The 22,734-nt window shown below is 38.3% G+C and overlaps 1 protein-coding gene across 1 annotated transcript; it reads left to right on the forward strand.

Annotated features, from left to right (window-relative positions):
* Nucleotides 1–528: 528 nt before the first annotated feature.
* On the forward strand, nt 529–21,140 carry LOC117304450 (tyrosine-protein kinase SRK3-like). The gene is made up of 12 exons (XM_033788910.1): nt 529–785; nt 4,556–4,928; nt 9,240–9,336; nt 10,123–10,221; nt 11,201–11,304; nt 12,075–12,224; nt 12,873–13,028; nt 15,446–15,591; nt 16,335–16,448; nt 16,920–17,070; nt 17,616–17,747; nt 18,503–21,140. Exons 2-12 carry the CDS (start codon nt 4,625–4,627, stop codon nt 18,694–18,696), a joined length of 1,647 nt encoding a protein of 548 aa, XP_033644801.1. The 5' UTR covers nt 529–785; nt 4,556–4,624; the 3' UTR covers nt 18,697–21,140.
* Nucleotides 21,141–22,734: the final 1,594 nt, after the last annotated feature.

Here is a 22,734-nt window from a genome sequence, read left to right on the forward strand (position 1 = left end):
CTAATTATTATTTGTCTGAGGCGGTGTGACAACCCAACCTTTGATCAGTCTGCTCATTGTTGTGATGTGGTTTTTGCGTTTATTTGGGTGTTTGTATTGAAACAAGTTCAGATTTGTTTTGGAGTAAAAGGTTTGGGTGGTCGTATAGCCGAGTTACTTTTACATTTATTCTTTGACCTTTTTTTTTGTAAACGTCACGGTACAAGTAAATAAAGTATTGAGTAGCAATACTTGGAAATACTGTTGTATGTTGGACCAACTCTGTTCTCAGAAAATCTTAGGGAAATTGTTACTGGTAAGTTTGAATCCGCCCTGAGTTTTCGAAAAGTCAGTTGTAAAACTAAAATGGAGAATTAACCCCTTCTGACCATTGCCTTCTAAACAAATGAAATCTTAAAATGATAATAAGCCATCTGACGTCACGACGAGGAAGTGGTAATTTAGCGAATTGAAAGTGCGTCCTGTGTAAGTGTTATAGTAGACTTCTACGCTGTGTGCTGAGTTTCCCTGCAGTTGCTTTAAGTCCGACTGTCGTGTTAACTTCAGAGTAGATTCAAATGGGTTTTAATAGCTTTGTTGCCATTGCGGATGTGATTGTAGGCGCATAGAAAGTTTGAAGGGAAACTGCGTAATATTAAACTTCTCATACATTACTGGAATGACTGTGTCTCTTTATAACATGTCGGTTTGATGGAAAACCTACCAACCAGAGGGGATCACGCAATGAATGATAGAAGTATCGCACTGTCATGCTGAACGGAGCTTTTATACTCCGTCACTTTTAGGTAAGTTTTAACAAAACTATGTTTAGTTCCTATCAATTTAGTTAAGGATACACCCCTTAGTTTCAGTTATGTTTTGTTTGTTTTATTTTGTTGTTCTTTGTGGGGATTTCCGTTGGGTATTGGTGTAGTGTTAAGTTATGGCAAATCTATATAAGGCACATTGTACATTGTGCATGCAGCATAATAATGCAGTCCATGATGTGGCCCTCAATGCTAGCATTCAAAACATCAACTTGTACTCTGCATTACTAACAGTTTGGGGCTTTCTTAGAACAGTAAAAGACATTCATTGTAATAGCAATTCCTGCTTAGAATTTAATATCGAGCAAGATTTACTTCGGCTGGTGTAAAAATAAAACGTGTGTATAAGGAAATAAAGAAATGTATGTACATAAAGGAAAAATGTATTCACACAAATGAAAAGTTTTATTTTCTTTTTACCGATTGTGAAACCTTCCCGTCTAAACAATGCCATTGCTCATCGTTTGTCATTTCCATTTGCCCAGTCACAGTCTTAATAATGACATTGGGCCCACTGTATACACTATTTTGTGATCTCGAAAACATGAATTTATTGTTCACATGTTGCTTGGTGGAAACTTGTAAAACCAATATTGCTTCGCAGCAAACCACTTTTAAATTAAGAATCGTGTTTTATGAATTAGTTTTTTTGATATGTTGGTAATTAGTGGCCTTTATAATGTCATTTTATCGAGTTGTATATTTAGGCTAGGCTTTCTGCTTCTGTCTTTAAACTATCAATATTATACGTTTTCGGTTTAAATTTTTTGTCCATTTTTGAATCAGACGTTCGATAGACTTTTGGTGTTTAGAACACTAATTTTAATCCGGTAATTCACACTACAATATTCAACCAAACTGTAAACGTTTCATCTATTTGTTGTTTGGTAGCCACCTTCACGTTATTTCAAGGGATTGTGTGTTCATAATACAATATATTGCAATTGCAAATCGAAATACGAATTGCATGATTGCGGTATCGGCAAGTATCACTTATATCAGCAATAAAACCTAAATACATAATTTCACTTTCTATATTGTTAAAGGTTAAAGTAAATTCATATGTGTCGTCCTTGCTGTATCGAAAGCTGTTTGTCCTCGGTTGTTTATGTGAGATGTGCTCGATTTGAGCCTCTTTTGAATTCAAAGCAGTCATAAGGAAAGAAATATTATGGACACAGTTTGTGGTTGTCATCGTGTCTAAAATGCCACTCTTTAATTGACATCACTAATTGTTTTTAATAGGCCTACTCAGATTTTGTACCCGATTTAGGTGAGAGTATTTAGAAGGCTTTTTTTTTTTTACTTGGGTGTGTGAGGCTATGTTTTATATAGACCCATTTGTGCACATGTAATGGTCCATTTGCTGCATTGCAGTCCGCAACAACCCATGGCAGAAATACCAGGAGCGCGAAGTCCACTTTGGTTATTTTACTTTCATTGATCAAACTCACGCGACCTATACAACTTTACGTCCCATCGGAAGGGACGGGGTAACTCATTATGATTAAATGTCTTGCTCAAGGACAAAAATGCCTCGACCTGAAGTTGCACCGACACTTTGACAGTGAATTCGGTGAGCTACAGAACGCTCGGCCACGACACTCATTGCAAAGAAAAATTAGCAAAGACGTAGTCGTTCTTTGGGCTGGGCCGTTGTACAAATCGACGAACAGACAGATAAGAAAACGGATTAGGGAATTTCCCGCTAAGCACGTAGGCTTACCGCTCGAAAACTTTACTTTTTAGCTGAAAGACATGTAGGCCTAAGTAATGTTTTTACGATCAGAATTTACTGCTATTATAAACACTTTGATATTTTGCATGAACAGTAGGCTGCAAAAACGACTCAAAGTTTGTCATAAAGTTGAACAACTCTAAACAAGTAGGTAAAACTGTCTTAGAGTTCTGCATAGCCGGGTTTCATTCGATAGCAACCTAGACGTACTTGGCTGCAGGGATCAGTGCTCGGAAGCCGGTAGACAGATGCTCCTGTCTGATCCTCATAGTTGACCTCTCTTGGACTTCCTTAGCTATGGGGTCGAAGGAGTCTGTCTACCGGTCACATGATGCCATACGTCTTGACTTGCATCCCTGATTGGTCACGTCGTAATGTGTGCTCAAGTCACTTTTCTCAATGTCTAGTAAATAAGCAGGCTACATTCAGGCAAGGCATTTAGGGGTCGTCTTTAACGCTGTCTCACATCCGAACAGACGGACATTTTGTTTTTTGTTTTTTTAAATCAGAATTCGTAAAAACAAGAACGAGGCTGACAAATAGACCTTAATCAAAGGGCTGCAACAAAAATCTTTCAAGATTTATAACATTATTAGTTTAAAGTGTGGAACACCGGATAAAACCAGATCTTTTGATGGAGCAATAAAATATCACGTTTTACTAGACTTGTGGCCAAGTCGTTGAATGTCTGTCGCGGTGATAGCGACCCGACTCTATTCTGAATCGTATTCATGCGAGACTGCTGGCCCGCGAGACTACTAATCTCACGACGACGGTCTCGTGGGGAGTAGAATTCGGCAACCAGCAGTTCGCGCGAGCATCTCACCGCGGCAGACCATTAACAATTTGTTCACAAGTCTACTTTTTTACCCGTGGCCGAGTGCAAAGGCTAAGACACTTCAATCATTAAAAAAAACCGTGTCACTGACGCCGGTTCTGAATTTGTCTTGCATTAAGCTCGGTTCGCAGATATGACTAACAATAACGGCTAGGAATGGGACAATTTGAGGTCATTTGGTTTTTGGAGACAAAATGCAAATAATGTATACTTAATGTATTCAGTTTGTTACCAATTACATCTGGCTGTGTATGTGACTATTGTGTCGCCACATGGCAGATTTTGTACAGAGGATTGGTAATAAAAGTGAAGACAATACTAAAACATTGGATAATGGCAAAATGGTGGTATACCGCTCTTTCTGAAATAATTTGACCCGACTTTTTAATTACAAACTGCAATGTGTACATTTCTGGTAATATTCGAGAGCACACACAGCTGTTTTATGCAATGTTGCCAGAGCTTCGGAAAGTATGTACCGCTTTCCCATCCTGCATTTCAGACACATTAGATCTCAGCAAACCCAACGTGAAGGTCTTCGATCTCAATCCAATCTGGTGGTACCTCGATCCTCAAAGAAGTTTGGAGACCGTGCATTCTCCATCGCTGGTCCCCGCAACTGGAACTCACTCCCAACAAATATCCGGAACGCTTCTTCTGTATAAAACAGTTTGAAGGACTTTTAAAAACACGTTTGTTTAATCGTTCCATCTAATGTGTTTTTAATTCTGTCACTTTTTGTATTTTTGCTTACTATTTTTATTCTCTTTTGGGTTTTTGGTTGCATTATCCCTAGCGCTTTGTATCCTTTGGTAAAGGCGCTCTATAAATTCGGTTATTATTATTATTATTTGTTTGTAAGTTGTCGCTAATTAATTGCTATCCAGAAAACGCACAAAATCGTAAGCAATTGTCAATAAACTAAACATTTACAGGGGCTGTCAGCGGGTCCTGGAACTCTGGAACTCATACCACATGGGAATTTGCGATTCCGGTTCCGGCTCACTTCTGCCACCTCTCGTTTTGTAAAAGCCCATGCTCCTGACCCCCATGGATTTTATCTAGGTGTGGAAGGATCACATATACCCCATACGGGACATATAGTCAGCAATCACACGAGAGATTGATTTAGCGATATTTGTTTCTCACTTGTTTATGCTTCTTTACCAACAGAGGGCAGTCCGTTTCTGAAAGATCATAGCGGGATAGAGTGTCCGGGACTAATATTCTTTCTCCCCAACCATGGGGAACAAAGAGAGTGCCCAAGGTGGGGCAGATGGCCAGGACAGCTTTGACCACAGTACCTCCACCATCACTGTATCTCCGGGTAAGGTCAGTAGAGACAGAAAGGAGAGAAAAGATAAAGATAAAAAGCCAAAGAAGGGAAAGATACGGAAGGACTCAATGAACGCCGGTATTGATGACCGACAGAATCACACTGTAGACGGCGGCCAGGGTGGCGGTAACTCGGTCGGTGTCATGATCTCCGCGTCGGTTGGTAACGGTGACCAAATGGCGATTATGCATTCACCAAGTACACGGCCAGGTAAGGTTTACCATAGATTTTACTGTCATGACAGTAAAAGTAGTTTGATGTTGGATATTGGATATTTACATGTTTGTACAGAAAAAAATACATATGTTTCTTTTTCGATATTGGATTCCCATGTTTGTACAGCGAATATCTGATATCTAAAAAATAAAAATCGACATTCGTTGTACAAACATGTAAATGTCCAATATCCAATATCAAGGTTACTTTACCGTCTGTCATAGATTTCTAAATGGCGATTATGCATTCGCCAAGTTCACGGTCGGGGTCGGGGCAAAGATTTCACTACCTAAGAGCATTAAAGTAATCACGGCCTAATAGGGGCCAATGCTCGATGAGATTGTTATGATCGGACTGAGGTATCGGATTTATCGTTATTTTCTTGAAAATCCGAAGAATTGCATTAATGCATTCTTCCCGAATCAGATGATGTATGATCCATTTGTACGTGCAAGATAATTTGAAGGAAATAATACCTATTTTACAAACATCCCTTTTACATGTATTCATGTGGCGTGGCAAGGGGATTAGAGACCACCCCCCCCCCCCCCCCCACCCACTTCCACTCGATTTGGGATTACAGCTGACCAAACAAAATGCGCTAACATGTTACCCTATGACTCGCCGTAGTATGTGTTTCTCGAAAACTAAAGGACTGGAATGACAAGTTCCTCATTGCAACAAAACTACTGGTGCACCATTCCAATACAATATGTGCACTAGTCCTGTGTTACACTTTTTATTTCATTCAAGAAGTGCTGGAAACCTATGTTTGAGAGGATTGGGGAAAACGTAATGAAGTAGAACGCATGTTAAAGAAATTGGCAATATTTGCTTAAATTGACAGGGAAACCTTTATGAGAAATTAATTTTGATTACTGTTTTGTCGATACGGACCCTAAAGGAACCCCCTGTCAGGAAGGACCCTTAATGAGGTTATGAGCCAACTTTGGAACGCCAATCCGGAAATGTTTCATTTTACACATCCATCACAATGCTTTTTTAGGCTTCTTAGTCACTTGATGTGATACACAATACATGGGCTTGTATGTGTCGGTTTACCATCACTTTGAACTGGAAGGTTCACAAAAATGTCTGGACATCATTGCTTTGTCAAGGTTGCAGCTTTTGTCTACCATTGGTATCAATAAAACCATATAAACAATGGGAAGCACGATGTGACTTTGTGGTGTAATGCAAGTTTAATAAAACTTAAAGACTTTGGACACTGTTGGTAATTGTCAAAGACCATGTCTTCTCACTTGGTGTATCTCAACATATGCATAAAATAACAAAATTGTCAAATGTTGAGCTCAATTGGTCGTCGAAGTGGCGAGATACCTATGGAAGAAAAAACACCCTTGTCACATGTGCTTTCAGATGCTTGATTTCTAGATCTCAAAATCTAACTCTGAGGTCTCGAAATCAAATTCGTGGAAAAAACTTCTCTCTCGAAAACTACGTCACTTCAGTAGGGCCGTTTCTCACAATGTTTTATATTAACAGCTCTCCAGTGCTCGTTACCAAGTAAGGTTTTATGCTAATAATTATTTTTGTTGAGTAATGACCAATAGTGTCCACTGCATATCAATTTGTTACATTTCGCACCATTGTGAGCCATTTTCAATTTCCTCTTTATGATCCGACTCCAGTATGAAAGTGTGTGCATTATTAGTAAACCTTTAATATAGAATATTCCTGTTCGTTGAAAGCTCATGCGGCGAGACTGGGCAGAAAATCGCTGGGAAAACCTTTTTTTTTTTTTTTTTTTCATTTATTCACTTCTTCTTTCTGCAACTCCTTGTAAAAATCAGAAGAGAAATGAACTGACCCTGGTCTGATAGTGGCTGTCTACATGTGAGGAATGTTAGCTAACTGTATTTAACTAAATGAACCTTTATAGTACTTTGGAACTTCGGCTAACCACATAACTATGGGTTTGAAAAAGAAACACATTTCTCAATTTTTTTTTTTAATTCAGAGGTTATGATTGGAAGTTGAACTTTGCATAACCTCCAAAGCTACTTCCGCCATTTTGAAACTGTAAAAACGAGCTTCACATTTAGGTCCCCGTTTTGTGCATGCTCCTCCGACATGGTGGCAGAAGTTACTCCAAGACGTTTTTTTTTTTCTTTCTTGTTTTTTTTCTTCGGGTGGAGGTCTTTATGATCGAAACGGAAACCTGACTGCATAGGCATACAAGGATATGCAAATTGCAACATCCACTGATTAATTCCCTTCGTAGAATAGTTTCATTTTAGTAGTTTAGAATTGTGTTTATAGGTTTCTATTTTGTATAAACCACCGGAGTTGTTCAAACGGCACAACCGTCATGCTGGCTTAGTATAATGCAAGATTTAAAGATGCTGGACACTATTGTTAATTGTCAAAGACTAGACCTTCACAGTTGGTGTATCTCAACATAATTATGCATAAAATAACAAACCTGTGAAAAAGTTGTGAGATATTAACGAAAGAAAAAACACCCTTGTCGCACCATGGTCACACGAAGTTGTGTGCTGTCATGCTTGATTTCGAGACCTCAAATCCTAAATCTGGAGGTCTCGAAATCAATTCCTGTAAAATTACTTCTTTCTCGAAGCTACGTCACTTCAGGGGGAGCTGTTTCTCAAAATGTTTTATACTATCAACCTCTCTCCATTACTCGTAATCAAGAAAAGGTTTTTGATAATAATTATTTTGAGTAATTAATTAAAAGCACTGGACACTATTGGTAATTACTAATAAAAGCTTACTTGGTTACAGGCAACGGAGAGCTGTAGTATAAAACATTGTGAGCGGCTCCCTCTGAAGTAACATGGTTTTTTAGAAAACAAGTACTTTCTCACTCAAATATTAAATCTAATGTCTTTTAAAAAAGCCTTTTACATATAATGCACCAAGGTTTTTTTTTCTGTCATTAGTCTCTTGCAACTTCGATGACCAATCAATCGAGTCCAAATGTTCACAGATTTGTTATTGTATGCGTATGCATTATAAAAATACGGGTCTTTGAAAACTACCAAAGGTGTCCATGTGCCATTAAAACATACCCGCACAGCAGTACGAAAGTAAAACCCGAAACACGAAGCCTTCGTAATGGTAACACTTCGTCGGTGATATTTTCACAGCACGTGTTAAAATAATGTGATTCACTTTATTCCAGGTCAAAGTTTACCAGAATCTAGGTCTTTAAAGGCAGTGGACGCTAATGTTTAGCATAAAACCTACTTGTTGATGAGTAATGGGGAGAGGTTGATAGTATAAAACATTGTGCGAAAAAGGTTCCCTCTGAAGTGACGTAATTTTCGAGAAAGAAGTAATTTTCCACGAATTTGATTTCGAGCCATCAGAATTAGATTTTCAAGCATCTGAAAGCACACAACTTCATGTGACAATGGGTTTTTTTTTCTTTCATTATTATCTCACAACTTCGACGACCAATTGAGCTCAAATTTCCACAGGTTTGTTATTTTATGCATGTTTAGATACACCAAGTGAGAAGACTGGTCTTTGATAACTACCAATAGTGTCCAGTGTCTTTAAAGGGAATGTATATACGTTTGGTTATCACTCTTAAATAGAATGGCTACACAAAATTACCCGGTTAGAATAGAAGTACAGCAGCTTTCCATGGTGTAAAGGTTTCTGAATACGAAAAGATATCAGTATGCATGCTCCAAAATTTGGATCTGAGAAGCGTTACTAAGTAACGCTTCTCAGATTGTGTATGACGGATTACTGGACATAATAATGTCCTGCGTGGACATAATCGCTCCAAATGATATTTTCAGTTTTTTGTATACATCTGGACATTTAGCTTTATATAATATAGGATTAAAACACTCGAACTTTTTCACAAACCAAAGGTATAATATGTTTCCTTTATGCATACATCACACGGCGGAAACGAACCTTGACAACAAGATCCCTTCAAGATTATCAGTTTTTACACATATTATGCACAAAGACATGAAAGTAAAACATCCCCACCAAACACTCAATCTTTGTAACAGTTAACCCTTTGCAATTATATTGTCACATGCTATGTATAAAATAATGTTATCTACTCTATACTGTGGATCAAAATGTGCAAACGTTCTAATACTGACCCACATCAGGTCATCGTTGAACCTAACTGTGGGTTATTTTGATGTGTAAAACGACCCATGGCGTCACAGGACAGGCTGACTCCTTTAAGTCCGGTCCGGGTCAATCCAGAAATCTGGTTTAACGTTAAAATGAATGGTTTGAATGACACATTTCCTAAACCTGCTAAGCAAACTGTTCCGATTTCTCCCTCAGCCGGCGAAAGATACAAAGCGCTGTATGACTACGAGGCAAGGACAGCAGACGACCTCACTTTCAGAAAAGGGGAGATTCTTATCATCACAAACAAAACGTAAGTTTGGAACGCCCTCCAGCAAAAACCAATAATAACCGCCCAGTCGGAACAGAGCTGCTAAAGATGAGAGCAGACAGTACATTAGATGAGTTTGTTTATTTCACTTTTATTTGATATATGAAACATTAGAATGTAGTAATAAGCCCAAAAGATCCCCGGAATATAAGGCAATTCCTTCCAGTTTCATCGTGTAAAGACCAAGAAGGCTATTGCTAGCTGTAGTAAGCTTCGGCTTCCTTGTTTAGCAAGGATACTTGATCAGAATTAGACATAGTGCGATTGATTAGAACAACAAATGCCATTTTATGTGATTTGACTGAAATGAAACTGATCATAGGACTTTTATTCAAGTAGTTTGCTTTTAAAATCAAGAGCGAATCTTTCTCTTTTGTTTCAAAACCTTTTATCTGTACACTAAATACAACCCTGGAAATGGGCAGCGTGATAATACCCACAGTCCATCTTGTTTGAAAGAAACAGTTCTGGTTTAACGAACCAATAAATTGAAAATATGATGAACTGGCAAGAGAGACTCAGCTCAAGGACACGAAGTGTCATGACTGGGACTCGAACCCACACTTTGACAACGCCACAAAACATTAACCAATGCTATCTCAAAACTTCGCCAGGTTTGATACCATTAATTAAAAAATAGTGTTATATAAGAAACCGTGATAAATATTCTTTGTACATTGGGTTGCACACAATGGTCACATTCAACACGACGTTTTATACTACTCGTTATATTTATAGTTATTGATAATTTGACTATTTCTTGCGCAGTGATCCTAACTGGTGGTTAGCAACATCAATGCTCACCAAGAGAGAAGGTTATGTACCAAGGAACTACATCGAACCGGCGGATGTACTCCAAGCAGAAGAGTGAGTAAAACCTTATTCAATGATAACTGTTTTGTTAACACAATTAAAGACAGTTGGAAATATACAATCCATTTGTGATAATGTTATGTTTCCATCTTCCATCTTCGATGCAAGCACTTTGAAACTAGCTGCTTAAACAAAGCATTGACAAATTATGCCTACCTATGTAAACAATTTATACAGACCTCTTTACGTCGTGTTATTATGTGTACATTTTGGTCTCCACATGCTATGTACAATTAGAAATTCGTTTATGGTCAATGTCTTTAAAGGGGTACAGTCATCCATAGCATTGTAAAAAAAAAACTAAACAAACAGCTTGATTTGTATTATAATTTTTGTCTTTTAGAAAGTCCGTTTTATAGAAAAAATTCAATAAAAGATTCTCCAATGACAAAAAAGAAAAAAATGGGGAAATGTACCCCCCCCCCTTTTTTTTAATGCGAATGTTTCTACAACTAAAAGTAAACTACAACAAAATACTATATTTACTGAGTCTCCTAGCCCATGGTTTCCGAAAATGTGAAAAGTGTGCCCGGTGCTATGGTAGTGCCAGGCAGTATCTTGTTCTTGAGCTTTTCAATATTCATGCCAACCCTCTTAGAAATAGGAACTTCCTTTTCGGATCAACTATTTCATAATCCTGAGTAAGATGGATTAGGAACAGGAGTGAGGGCTCAGCTATTGGCCCATTTCCAGTAAACTCTACACGATAATGCCTCGATACTAATCACACAGAATAATATTGCGAATTTTTAATCATAACTCTTACTTAGTATACACCATGTGACTCATCATGTTTATATTTGATGCACTATTGGTAAATTTTTCGAAAAAGCATTTCAGACATTGAAAACTAAATATGTAATCAATGTTTTCAGTTAGGCAACGCATTGTTAATGTTTGTTTTTCTTCACAAATGATCTTGAATTTTGTCAGAGATGCACATCGTTGGTTATTATTTAATTCTTCCAATCAGTTGGTTCTTTGAGAAGATGACGAGGAAGGAGGCAGAGAAACAACTTCAGTTGGCCGGTAACTCACGGGGAACATTCCTCATTAGGGGAAGTGAAACCAGTCCAGGTAAGATAGTGATTTCAGGATAGTAATAATAGTGGCTTCTTATATAGCGCGCATATTCTTTACTCAGTGACACTCAAGGCGCTTTAACATGCAGTATTTTTGGGACTACGTTGTAATTATCGGACCTGGGGTGGATTTCACAAAGAGTTTGGACTAGTCTTATCTCGAGTTAGGACCAGTTACTCGTCCTAACTTAGGACTATCCATGCAATTTGTATATCTCCTAGGACTAGTCCTAAGTTAGGATTAGTCCTAACTCTTTGTGAAACAACCCCTGCTCCTTTAACATAGCACTGTTTATAATGTGCTGCGGTGCAACATACCGCTGATCAAAACAGGGACAACGGGGGAAAATTTTCGATAAGTGCACTGGGTTCTTTCACATGCGTTACACAACACACGGGACCAACTGCTTTACGTCCCATCCGAAGGAAGTACCATCATGGTTAAGTGTCATGCTTAAGGACACATGTGTCACGACTGGGACTCGAACCCACACTCTGCTGATCAGAAACACCAGAGCTTGAGTCCAGTACACTTGACCTCTAGGCCATGAGGTTAACGTTAGGTAAACATCTAGGTAAACATTGATAACAAGTTTGTCGTGCTATTAGAATTATTATGGTGGACGAAACCCTTTCAGAATATGTGCTGCGGTTCCTATCAATGAGAATAAATTAAACTCAGTTCAGCTTCTGAAAAATAATTAACGTATAAGAATAGCGCTATTCTTATACTTTAAAGTAATGTTGCATTTATTTGTTTCTCAGGTGCCTACTCACTGTCGGTGCTAGACCACGACGATGCACGGGGCTTCAACGTCAAACACTACCGTATACGGACGTTAGATAACGGCGGGTATTACATCAGTACACGCATCACCTTCCACACATTACACGACCTTGTCAGTCACTACACAAGTAAGAATAGACGGAATCTGAATTCCAATGCCTTGTAGTTAGTTAGTTCACTCTGTTGGGATCCCTTTCAAACCCACGATACTGTATACTAAGTGATCATGATGGAGGAGCTAGGTACTATACTGATCTAAGGTATGGCTTTAAAAGCCATGCATCATGGGTTACTCCCTTATTCTTCCTAAGTTTGGCTCAAATTAGGTTTTAAATTGTAACTTACAATCAACGTAAACAATACATTTTACGAAATTAATGTTAAGTTTGAACAAGAAAACGTGTAACACAGACCGCAAAAAAATCCTTCCCCTAGAACCAAAGTCCGGCCTGGATGCGTCTATCTCAACAATCCGGGTTAAAAAGTGCGTTTCTAGCTCAGATAACGGGTCAATTTTACCCAACAGTCAGAGGCTGACCCGGATATGTTTTTTTGCCCTTTTAGATCCATTACTTATGTCAACTGATTCTAACCCGCAGGTTTCCAAAACAAAATGAATGTATGTGCTTTCCGCAATTTGGGCTGGCCGAGGAATACTGTTAACTAGAAGGCTACAACATCATAATATTTTTGTTCTTTAATTTATAAGACACTAATTGACACCATTAACTTGATAACTATTATTAATTTGGATAACTATTGCATTACTTTGACAGCTCAAGCAGACGGCCTCGTATGTCGACTCATGAACCCATGCCCGCGCCAAAAGCCAGCCATGTTCGAGATCAGCAAGGACGTATGGGAGATACCACGTCGTTCCATCAAGCTGGAACGCAAACTAGGAAACGGGCAGTTTGGCGAGGTTTGGGAAGGTGCGTTGGAGAGAGCCAATGAGCAGTCCCGTAAATTCATCCTTTCTCTTTTTAATGTTTGTTTGCAATTCGGACCCAAGTTCGAACAGAGTCGGCTAAGATGCCATGGAAACAAAATCGGAATTTTAAATAGTTCACCTGTGCTAATGGAAATCAAAATTTGGCTTCAGTTGTTGCAATTGTTTTTTTAGCGGATTTTGGATACTGTAATATTTGCGATACACAACGTTGAACAATGCCTAAAATAAGTATGACAAGTGTATTGTGAATGCTACACATTCTTATTGCCTTTCCCAAAAAGCTCTGGGCCCCTGAATCAACAAACATAATACCAACAAAGAGGAACAACGTTTTTTAATCTACAAAATAGACCAATTATCATCCTATATCGAAATTCAGTACAAAATTGCTGATGAGCTATTAGTATTAGTTATCTGTTCAAGCTTGGGTTCTAATTGATTGCCCGGCATGAAGGTGATGTGAACGAAGGATCTGATGTGTAGGCTGGTGCAGACGGCTGCTCTCATTCTATGATCACTCTAGGCTTTCTAGCATGCTTCTGCACTTCGGTGTACAAAGGAGGATATAAGGATCTATGTTGAAGGTAGGAATAGACCTTATGCACATGATGTCATATCAGTAGGGCGCCCTCACCTACAGGCCAAAAAGCGGCCGTTCATTGGCACAACCTGTGCGCTGCGCGTACAAATCTGTGCGTTTTGAATGTTTCGTCGTTGTTTTTCCTCTATAATGGCGGCTGGGGGACGTCAATGCATAAGGTCTATAGAGTTTCAAAATGCTAATCATCAGGGTTTATGTCCACTGATTCCAAGACTGAGCTGCCTCGTTTCACGGGGCCGCCATTAGGGCGCTTTATTGTCAGTATTGCAAGGAGAGTACTGCTCCGCTAGCACCACTGTGTGTGTAGATGGCACGTATCTTAAAAACTCGCCTATAGTTTTATTTTGTACCAGTATAATTTTTATCTTCAAGATCGGGTATAGGACTTCAGAAAAGGTGAGTTATTGGCACTGTAAAATAGACAAAAAGACACCAGCTCAGTGTTGACACCGAAAGTAAATACCGCCCGATCATAGCTAATCTTAGCCTGAACATCTGACGTCACACTTCGAGGCTCATGAATTACGTCAGAGAGTGGCCCCTTGCCTAGGTCAATCCCCGTCCATAAGCACCTTTCACCTACATTGGTACGCGGACGACCAAAAGTGCATCTGCCAAACCACACCTCGGACGAATCAAAACACAGATGTAGAAAGCTTTCGTCACTGCACGTTTATCTAATGATATCATTGTATCCAATAAAATCACTGGTACCTGTCTTTATAATTGCGGTTATGGCTGTTGTACAAGGCTTCGTCATGACGTCATTGCTTATTGCACTCTACAAGTCTTATGGTATTGATAGCTAATTATTATCCCAAACCTTCATACAATAATTCATTCACCTTTAAAAGGGTTTCTAATACTTTTTGATTATTACATACCCGATTATGTGACGCCTCCCCGTCAACAGAGGGCGCATTACGATTCACAGCATCAGACTAGTAGATAACGACACTGTCCACTGCATCTTTAGGGAAAACGAAAAACATGGTCCAGAATTCCTTCCAGCATGACAATGATGCTATACTGATGCTGTAATGACTGTTTGTTCTTTCGATCCTCTGCTGCTGTGCATGAAAGCTTTTTCTCTTCTTTTTCATTGCTCAGCTTTGATTAATTGCTACAGATCCTTTTGGCTGTGATTATTTTGTACATGATTGTTCAATTCTGACAGAGGAAAATTCTACCTGGTAAACCAAACTAGTCTTATTGTATCAATATGACTTGTATGTATAATAATGCATGATAGGCTTTACGAACGAAATCATGTTCATTAAAATGTATGGAACATTATTGTGTTCAACAAATTTAGGAACTGATGTTAAAACTAATTGGAAAACCAGTACCATGAACTGAATACACATGCATCCAAAGAGTAAAAAGATGTCATTAAAGTCTGTGAGTGTCGTAGTGTACTCACGTAAGGCCGGCCTATATCATTGGCCAGAAATTATCACATGCCACACACAATCACTGGACAGACGCTAATCGTGTTGAGTGCTTCGCAAGCTGTGTTATAAAAAAAAGGACATTCGTCCGCGATTGATGATTTTGAGATATTCATGATTATAGTTTCCGAATCTAGTTTAAACACTACATCTGCCACAAAATGTGTTCAAAACTTGTCAAATATTTGATCTTTTAATTAATATAAAATTTTAAATGAAAGTTGGATCTTGTTAAAATGCATTTGTTCTGATTGCCATATTGTATTTAGTCAACATCAGGTTATGTCTTTGTTTATATGAACTTAGAAGTTGTCTGCTTTGTTTGTTTGTTTTATGGGTTAACAGGTACATGGAATGGAACCGTGAGAGTAGCCGTCAAGACGCTAAAGGAAGGGGCTATGGATCCCACAGCCTTCTTACAAGAAGCCAACATTATGAAGAAACTCAGACATCCTAAGCTTGTTGCTCTACTCGCTGTCTGCTCAGAAGGGGTAGGTTGAGTCTAAATCAAGAACCATGCGAATCATTCAAATCATTATATGGTTTTCGGTACAGACAATAACTATAAATTGATACCTCACCATACAATGCATCAAATTCTATAATTATGCAAATCTAATCATTAATTGGGCAGTATTCCGATAACGTTTGTAGTTCCTTTGGGTGTTTGTCCCTCACCGACCGTTCGATCTTTTTGTAAAGGGGATCCGGGTTGTTTCACAAACCGAGATCGTCCACGATTTGACTCCGTGGAAAGCAACCAAAAGATATGTCTAGGTTGTTAAAAAGCCGGTCCCCGTAACGAGAGGAATCAAACTATGTGTATAAGCTTTTTTTACTTAAAAAAAACGAAGTGTGCAAAAGTCATTTACGGTTGTGTTGGAAGGGTTAGGGTTGGATTTTACCTCAATTCACTCGCAGAGTAATTAAAGAAAACTTCTTAATTAGACAGAACTAACTGGTGGTCTAACACCTTGTGATGTTAGCCTTGTTTTTGTTTATGTCGCCTTGGTTTGATTATTTATGGGATGATCCAATGTGTCCCGCCCTTTGCCCCTACCAATTATAAGTCGAATAATCTGGCTACATATCTCCTCCATCCCTAGGATTTGACTCAAAGGGAGGTTGAAAGTATTGAAGCAATAAATGACAGTTTTAATGACACGTTACTTTATCCAACACTTAATTTGCATATTGTGTGGAATGACTGTTAAATATTTTGTTTACTTTGAAGGAACCTATCTACATTGTGACTGAGCTGATGCCAAACGGATGTCTCTTGGATTATCTTCATGAGGGAGAAGGGAAAATGTTACGAGAACCAGAACTCATCGATATTACGGCGCAAGTAAATATTATAGAAAATACTGCAAATATTAATATTATACAATGCTTTGTATAGTAATATGGAACTATGCTCAAAGTATAACACAACACTGACAATGCTGAAATGTCCAGTAAAATTTCAGGAACTTAATGATTTTGAAACCTAAGTTGTTGTTTTTCTTTTTAAGTGAACTAATTTCTACTCAGTGTATAGAGAACTGGAAATTATAAAGGATTAGGTCTCATAATTCAAACGTAGTCCCACATCTGGCAGGAAATACTGTGTTACAGCGCCAGGAGCGTCACTGAGTGATGGACATACGCAAGAAGCCACTATTAATATTTATAAACCACAACACATGAGAGAACTTCATACCTACAGTTTTTACCTGGATTCATAACTGATTGATATCAAAGCGCCTATTAGTCACTATCGTTATCGTCTATTGTACAAGACAAATTACTATCAATATTCTTTGTTTTTCTGTGGTAGGTTGCTGACGGTATGGCGTATTTGGAATCGCAACGTTTTGTTCATCGAGATCTGGCGGCAAGGAACATTCTGGTTGGGGAGTTGAGAAATTGTAAAGTTGCTGATTTTGGACTTTCTCGGATTATTGAAGACGAGTACATCGCTAAAGAAGGTATTGAGAAGTAAAACCAAGCAGGAGAAACAGTTGGTTAATATATGGAACTATTCGTTATTAATAAGTGAACCCTTTGTTTTCCACTTCAGTCTCATTTTGGTGACGATGATATTACTCGGGAATGGACGCAACACGATAACTGTTGGGGAGAAATAAAAAATACTTACCAATAGAGGTTTCCTTTGTTTTGTAAATTAAGCCAACAATTCATTCAAATATTTTGGCTACATAATAGTTTACATAGTTTATATGAACTATTTTCATAGTCTTTGTTAGAGAGGGCAAATTATTTGTGAAATCCCGATTTCAAATTAAATTAGATTTAATGGAATGTGCTCAAAAAAAAAAACGATGAAATAAATGCAAAATGTGAAAAGGATACTTTTGTAGGAATCAAGTAACTGTAACTAATAAACTCACGGGTTCTGTATACATTCCTTTTAAGAAGGGTGTATAGGCTCTGAAATTGTACCTTTAATTGTTCCTAAATGTACCTCTATTTAAAGTTGCTAGCATTTTTGTTCTGATATATTTGTTTTAAGGCGCCAAAATGCCCATCAAATGGACGGCTCCTGAAGCAATCAACTTTGGCAAGTTCACCATTAAGTCTGATGTGTGGTCGTTTGGTATCCTGATCTATGAGGTTATCACCAAGGGACGTGTTCCATATCCAGGTAAGTCTACACCCTTGACTAGTATGAGGCGCGTGAATAACGCCAGAGACGGCCCTCCAGCCGGCGTGTACATTCACCTTTGACCTACATTCAATTCACATAGAGATACGCAGTCAAATTCTACACCATCATTACAATACATGCAAGTACATGCACATGCATGTACTATATACAATGCAGCATGCAGACGACCGAAAGTAAGCTTTCCATAATGTGTGTGTTTGATTGGTCGTCCGATGTGACATCAGACCAATCAAAACAAACACAGCTACAGTAGCTTTAGAGATACTGCATTTTTCCAGAGATATAATTGTGTCCAATGGAATTTACTGGATCTGAGTAGCAGGTACCTGCACTTATCGGAAATAGAAGGGGTTTGCCCCGGTGTTCCTGGTTGTGGCTGCTGTATGCGACGTAGCACATTGTAAACCCCTATAGAAGGTGCTAAATATTGGGTCTCAGAATTCACTGCAAAACCTATCTTTCTGTAAGTTTGTATATACTCAGCGCCTTGAGTACATTATTTGGTAGATACGTGCGCTATTAAGACTTCGATATCTACCCTTTGACAAACTGAGTATCGTTCTCATGTACTTGACAGCGACAAAACTAATGGGGGAACAACGAAAAGTCCTCGATTTACCGTGTCGAAACAGGCCCTGTCCGGATGTAAGTTCTGGTGTCGACAACAACACTGAGCAGATCTTAGAGGTGAATTAAACTGTTGTTTTTTCTTCATTTTGTTCCCAATACAGGAATGGTTAACCGTGAGGTCCTTGATCAGGTGTCACGTGGTTACAGAATGCCTAAACCCCCTGAGTGTCCTGACCAGTTGTATGACATCACAAAGCAATGCTGGGACGCTGCACCAGAAAAAAGACCCACCTTTGAGTTTCTACACTCCTTCCTTGATGACTTCTACCACGCCTCCGAAATTCAGTATCAGTAGAGGGCGCACCCCCAATCTTGGCACTGGGTTGCACTTAGACCGGTATCCTGTCTTTATCCGCAAGGACAAAGATTTGCTTTTCAGAACCAGTGATTTCATTGGATACAATGATATCATTGGATACACGTGCAGTGAGGAAAGCTTCCCATAGCTGATTTTTGATTGGTCCCAGGTGGTTCGGGTGCAGCTGGAAACAAAAATCACCAATCAAAACACAGATATGGGAAGCTTATAGTGTGGCGAATTAACAGCTTTTGCAGTGGCTACGGCCGGAACCCCGAAAGGTTCTAGTCTCCAAGGTTGTCGTTGTAGCCAACAAGCCATAACCACAGCCGAAAATGTTGAATTCGTAAATGGCCTTGTAATCGTAGGTTTGACTTGTGGACATGTCTTTTGAGATGGCGCTTATACGATAGGATGTCAAAACAGGATGAGGTCGCTGACGATTTCGTCAAAGGTCATGAATTAACATAGAAACTATTGTAATCATGACATTAAATGGTAGCACACAATCATGTCAATATCAGTGTGTTTTAATACGTACATTTTATTGTTACAAGGATACACCACTACTTTACCCGAAGACAGATTTGTACTGAATTTTACAAAGAAACTTTGGTTTCAATGATAAATTAACGTTTTAAGGCGGGATAGCTCACTTTGTCATAACAATTGATATTATTTCTTATTCTTACAGCTTAGACGTTTCTTTTTTCTTTATTAGGGAGGGTTCGAATGCGAAGTGATACGGTTAGTGCGATGGATACGTCATCATTATGACGTCATACGCTACTCGCTATCCGCTATACGTGCAGACGACACTGACATCCTGCTTGCTACACGTTACGGATAGCTAAACGTATGCGTATGCGTATGCGTATCCGTTTGCGTGCGAAACCTCCCTTGATGGATGGTGTCATTTCTCATTATAGAGTATTATTGTTTGTTGTAGTAAGCGACAGTAGTTCTTACATAACAATCTTGGACCGCGGAAAAGTAGTTGTGAATATTAAGAGAGCAAAGCAAACAGTGGAATTCCAAATGTGTATATATTTTTGACTCAGTTCATTGATGAAATATTTATGCGGATCGGAACTTTAAAGGTTTACTATTTAAAAATTTCGTTCACAATTCTTGTAACCGTTGAACAAAAGAAATTAAAGCTTTACCTAATCTGACTTAAAAGGAAATCTTTTTGGCGGGATTTCTAAAAAGTAAATAGTTGTATATTCCAGGTTCTTTGCAGTAGCCTAAAAAGTAACTGTTCAAATTTGCACTATCATGTACAGGCGCTTCATAAACATTGCAAAGTTAAACTTAATATCTGGTTTGCGTGAATTATGCAATATTAAAGGTTTTGAATTGTTGCACATCTAAAGGCAATTTTGAGCTGAAGTGCTGCAGTATTAAATGAAAACGAAAATTAGACTTTCATGTTTTAGGGATTTCCCAGGAGTATTATTTTAGAGGAAGGTGTACGTTTGGTATAGTCTTCAAATTAAATAGTAATAACAACTGACTTGGTTAACAACAGCTTTCGATAAGCTTCTATTTTGAGAATCACTCATCGTATAATAGTGTGGTTATGGTGAAGATATAAGTTTGTATCCCACAAAATTTGAGTCTGAGAAATGTAACTGTCATACGTTTCTTATTGTGTATACCATCTTCAGATCATTCTTCCTGAGTAACCACTTCCAGATTTGCAGCGATACTTTAAAAACAGCTACCACCTTTTGGAATGAAATGTTCACAGGTTAATTTTGTTGAACATAATATTTACATTTATACAGGATCAAAACCATTCCAAAAACAAACGGTAAACTTTAACTCTCGTGCGTGGTTGGCGCTTTTGGGGCGTTTCCCTGAGATCCACCACTGTGTTTTCAGCAACAGACATACAGATGAAACGTGTATGATCCCGTGTAAAACGCGGCTGCAAGAGGGCACATCAAAATAAATAATGGTATTAATGGATTCTATATTTTACAACAAACATTAAATTGTGAGTTTCCTTTTGTGAGCTCTGTCTATCTTATGAGCCACTCGAGGTGCAGCCATTTTGAATGTACATCGGTTTTTGAATCCCAACCCCCCGGCTTGGGCTCTTTCTGTTTGATGTTGCACCCTGCTCCAAACTGATGACGGAGCCTTAAGCCAGAGCCGGGTCCAAAGCCAATGTGTGGAAAATGCCCCTGATTTGCAAATCACTTGTGCTTATTAACAGGACCGGAGTGAAATTGTAACTCTCTTGTCTGTGAGAGGTGTTAGTTTCGATCTTTTGGGAGTGAAAGTCAACCTGTGTCACTCTATTTGAGTGAAATTGGAACGAACTTCACTCTAAATCGAATTGAAGTGCCCGCCTCCTTCACTCTAAAAAAGAGGTGTGTTTTTTTAACTACAAAAAAAGTGGTTTCATTCTTTTACAATAAGAGATACAATGGTAGAACAATGAAAGGAGTTCATTGGTTTTGCAATATTAGATTTTAACAAGCTGATAAAAATTATATTAAATACACTTTTAATAAACTGTTACAAACTTATACTTTATTGGTTGGAATGAACAAACGTAAAATACTTTTAAAATAAAACTAAACAATTATAGGCTGGCATTATTGTGTCTGGTGTGTATTTTATTCTGAATATAATTTACCCACTCAGTTTCCTCTATATACGAGCTTGACATTACAAACCTGTACACTTTGTTTTCCATGAACTTGCTGTTGAAAAACAAAACAAAAACACAAATTCTATCTTCTGCCACGTAAATTTAGGGAATGGGTTTCGAAAATGTATCTCAGTGACTGACTTATTATGAGCTATAGCATTGAAATAACACTGGTAAAAATTAAAACAAATGATATGCTATGGCAATTATATCAAATTGATAGCAGTCGATATATTCTGCGCTGTAGTATTATTAAATAGCTATATCAAATAGATAGCAAAGATATACACTATATATAGCTGTATAGCATGAATGCATCATTGACAGCAAATGATAAAGCTATGCATTGATATGAAATTTATAGCAATTGAAAAGAAAGATATAAGTATAGCATAAATAGTGATTGCTATAAGCGATACGCGTCAAATGTTTACGAAAATGAAAAATTCATCAACACGTTGACTTTCTTAATGCTACATAATCTGTCCAATAGACCCTTCCCATGAAATATGTAAACTGCACATAGCGCGTGCGCACTAACGTTTTGGTTGGTAACATGAGGGAACATCGCGCTGTTTTGTACACGACTAATGGCTGCGTGACGCAGACGCGATCGCGCGTCTGCTCAGTGCACAACTCTATACGCCTTTCTTAATATTTATGCATGAGGTACGTCACAATGCTAACTCAAAACGAGGCGATGGGCGCAGCCACTGCAAGTGATGGGGAACGTGCGCCCATAGCCTCATTTTGGGTAAGAATTATGACGTCATGCATAAGTATTAAGAGAGGCGTATGGCGTTTGCCAACCAACAGGGTCTGTACGCATGCGTGAATGTAATAAGCATATTTCATGGGAAGGGTCCATTGCATTTAGTCATAACTGTACCATGTAGGGCCTACTTTACTAATTTGAATCAATAAGTTTTGCTCATAACACATACAATTTAAAATTTATACAATATTGCTACATTTTTTTTTTTACTTAACAGAAAAGTAAAATACTAAGATAATTAAACTTTCGTATTCAAAATATTTTGTTATGAGAAATATTATAACGGATTGGTGACTTAGGCTCCTTTAGGTTCGTCACGTCTTTCAGGTACTTTCTTCGACTTCCAGCGGCCTTTTTAAATCACGACCGCAAAATGGAAAATTACGTTAAACTAAGTGCCATTAGTATGGGCTACTTTTCAACAATGAACTGTAAGTTACAAATAAATTGGCTAGACAACTCTAAGATACAAACACAAATCAAAAGATAAAGTTTACCAATATTATCTCAAACAAGTTGGCCAATTTCTCGGGGATCTTAACCTTTACTGTTACTATAACAAATTTCTTTAACAACTTTAAATCCTTTCAACTTA

The sequence above is a fragment of the Asterias rubens genome, chromosome 21 (genome assembly GCF_902459465.1).
Source record: "Asterias rubens chromosome 21, eAstRub1.3, whole genome shotgun sequence".
In the NCBI taxonomy this organism is placed as follows: domain Eukaryota; kingdom Metazoa; phylum Echinodermata; class Asteroidea; order Forcipulatida; family Asteriidae; genus Asterias; species Asterias rubens.

Bases quoted from the DNA above. Each gene is read 5' to 3' on its own strand.
- LOC117304450 (XM_033788910.1), top strand. From the start codon at position 4,625: ATGGGGAACAAAGAGAGTGCCCAAGGTGGGGCAGATGGCCAGGACAGC. The intron at 12,225-12,872 runs GTAAGAATAGAC...TTACTTTGACAG, and splicing joins CCTTGTCAGTCACTACACAA to CTCAAGCAGACGGCCTCGTA. The intron at 17,071-17,615 runs GTATTGAGAAGT...ATTTGTTTTAAG, and splicing joins CGAGTACATCGCTAAAGAAG to GCGCCAAAATGCCCATCAAA.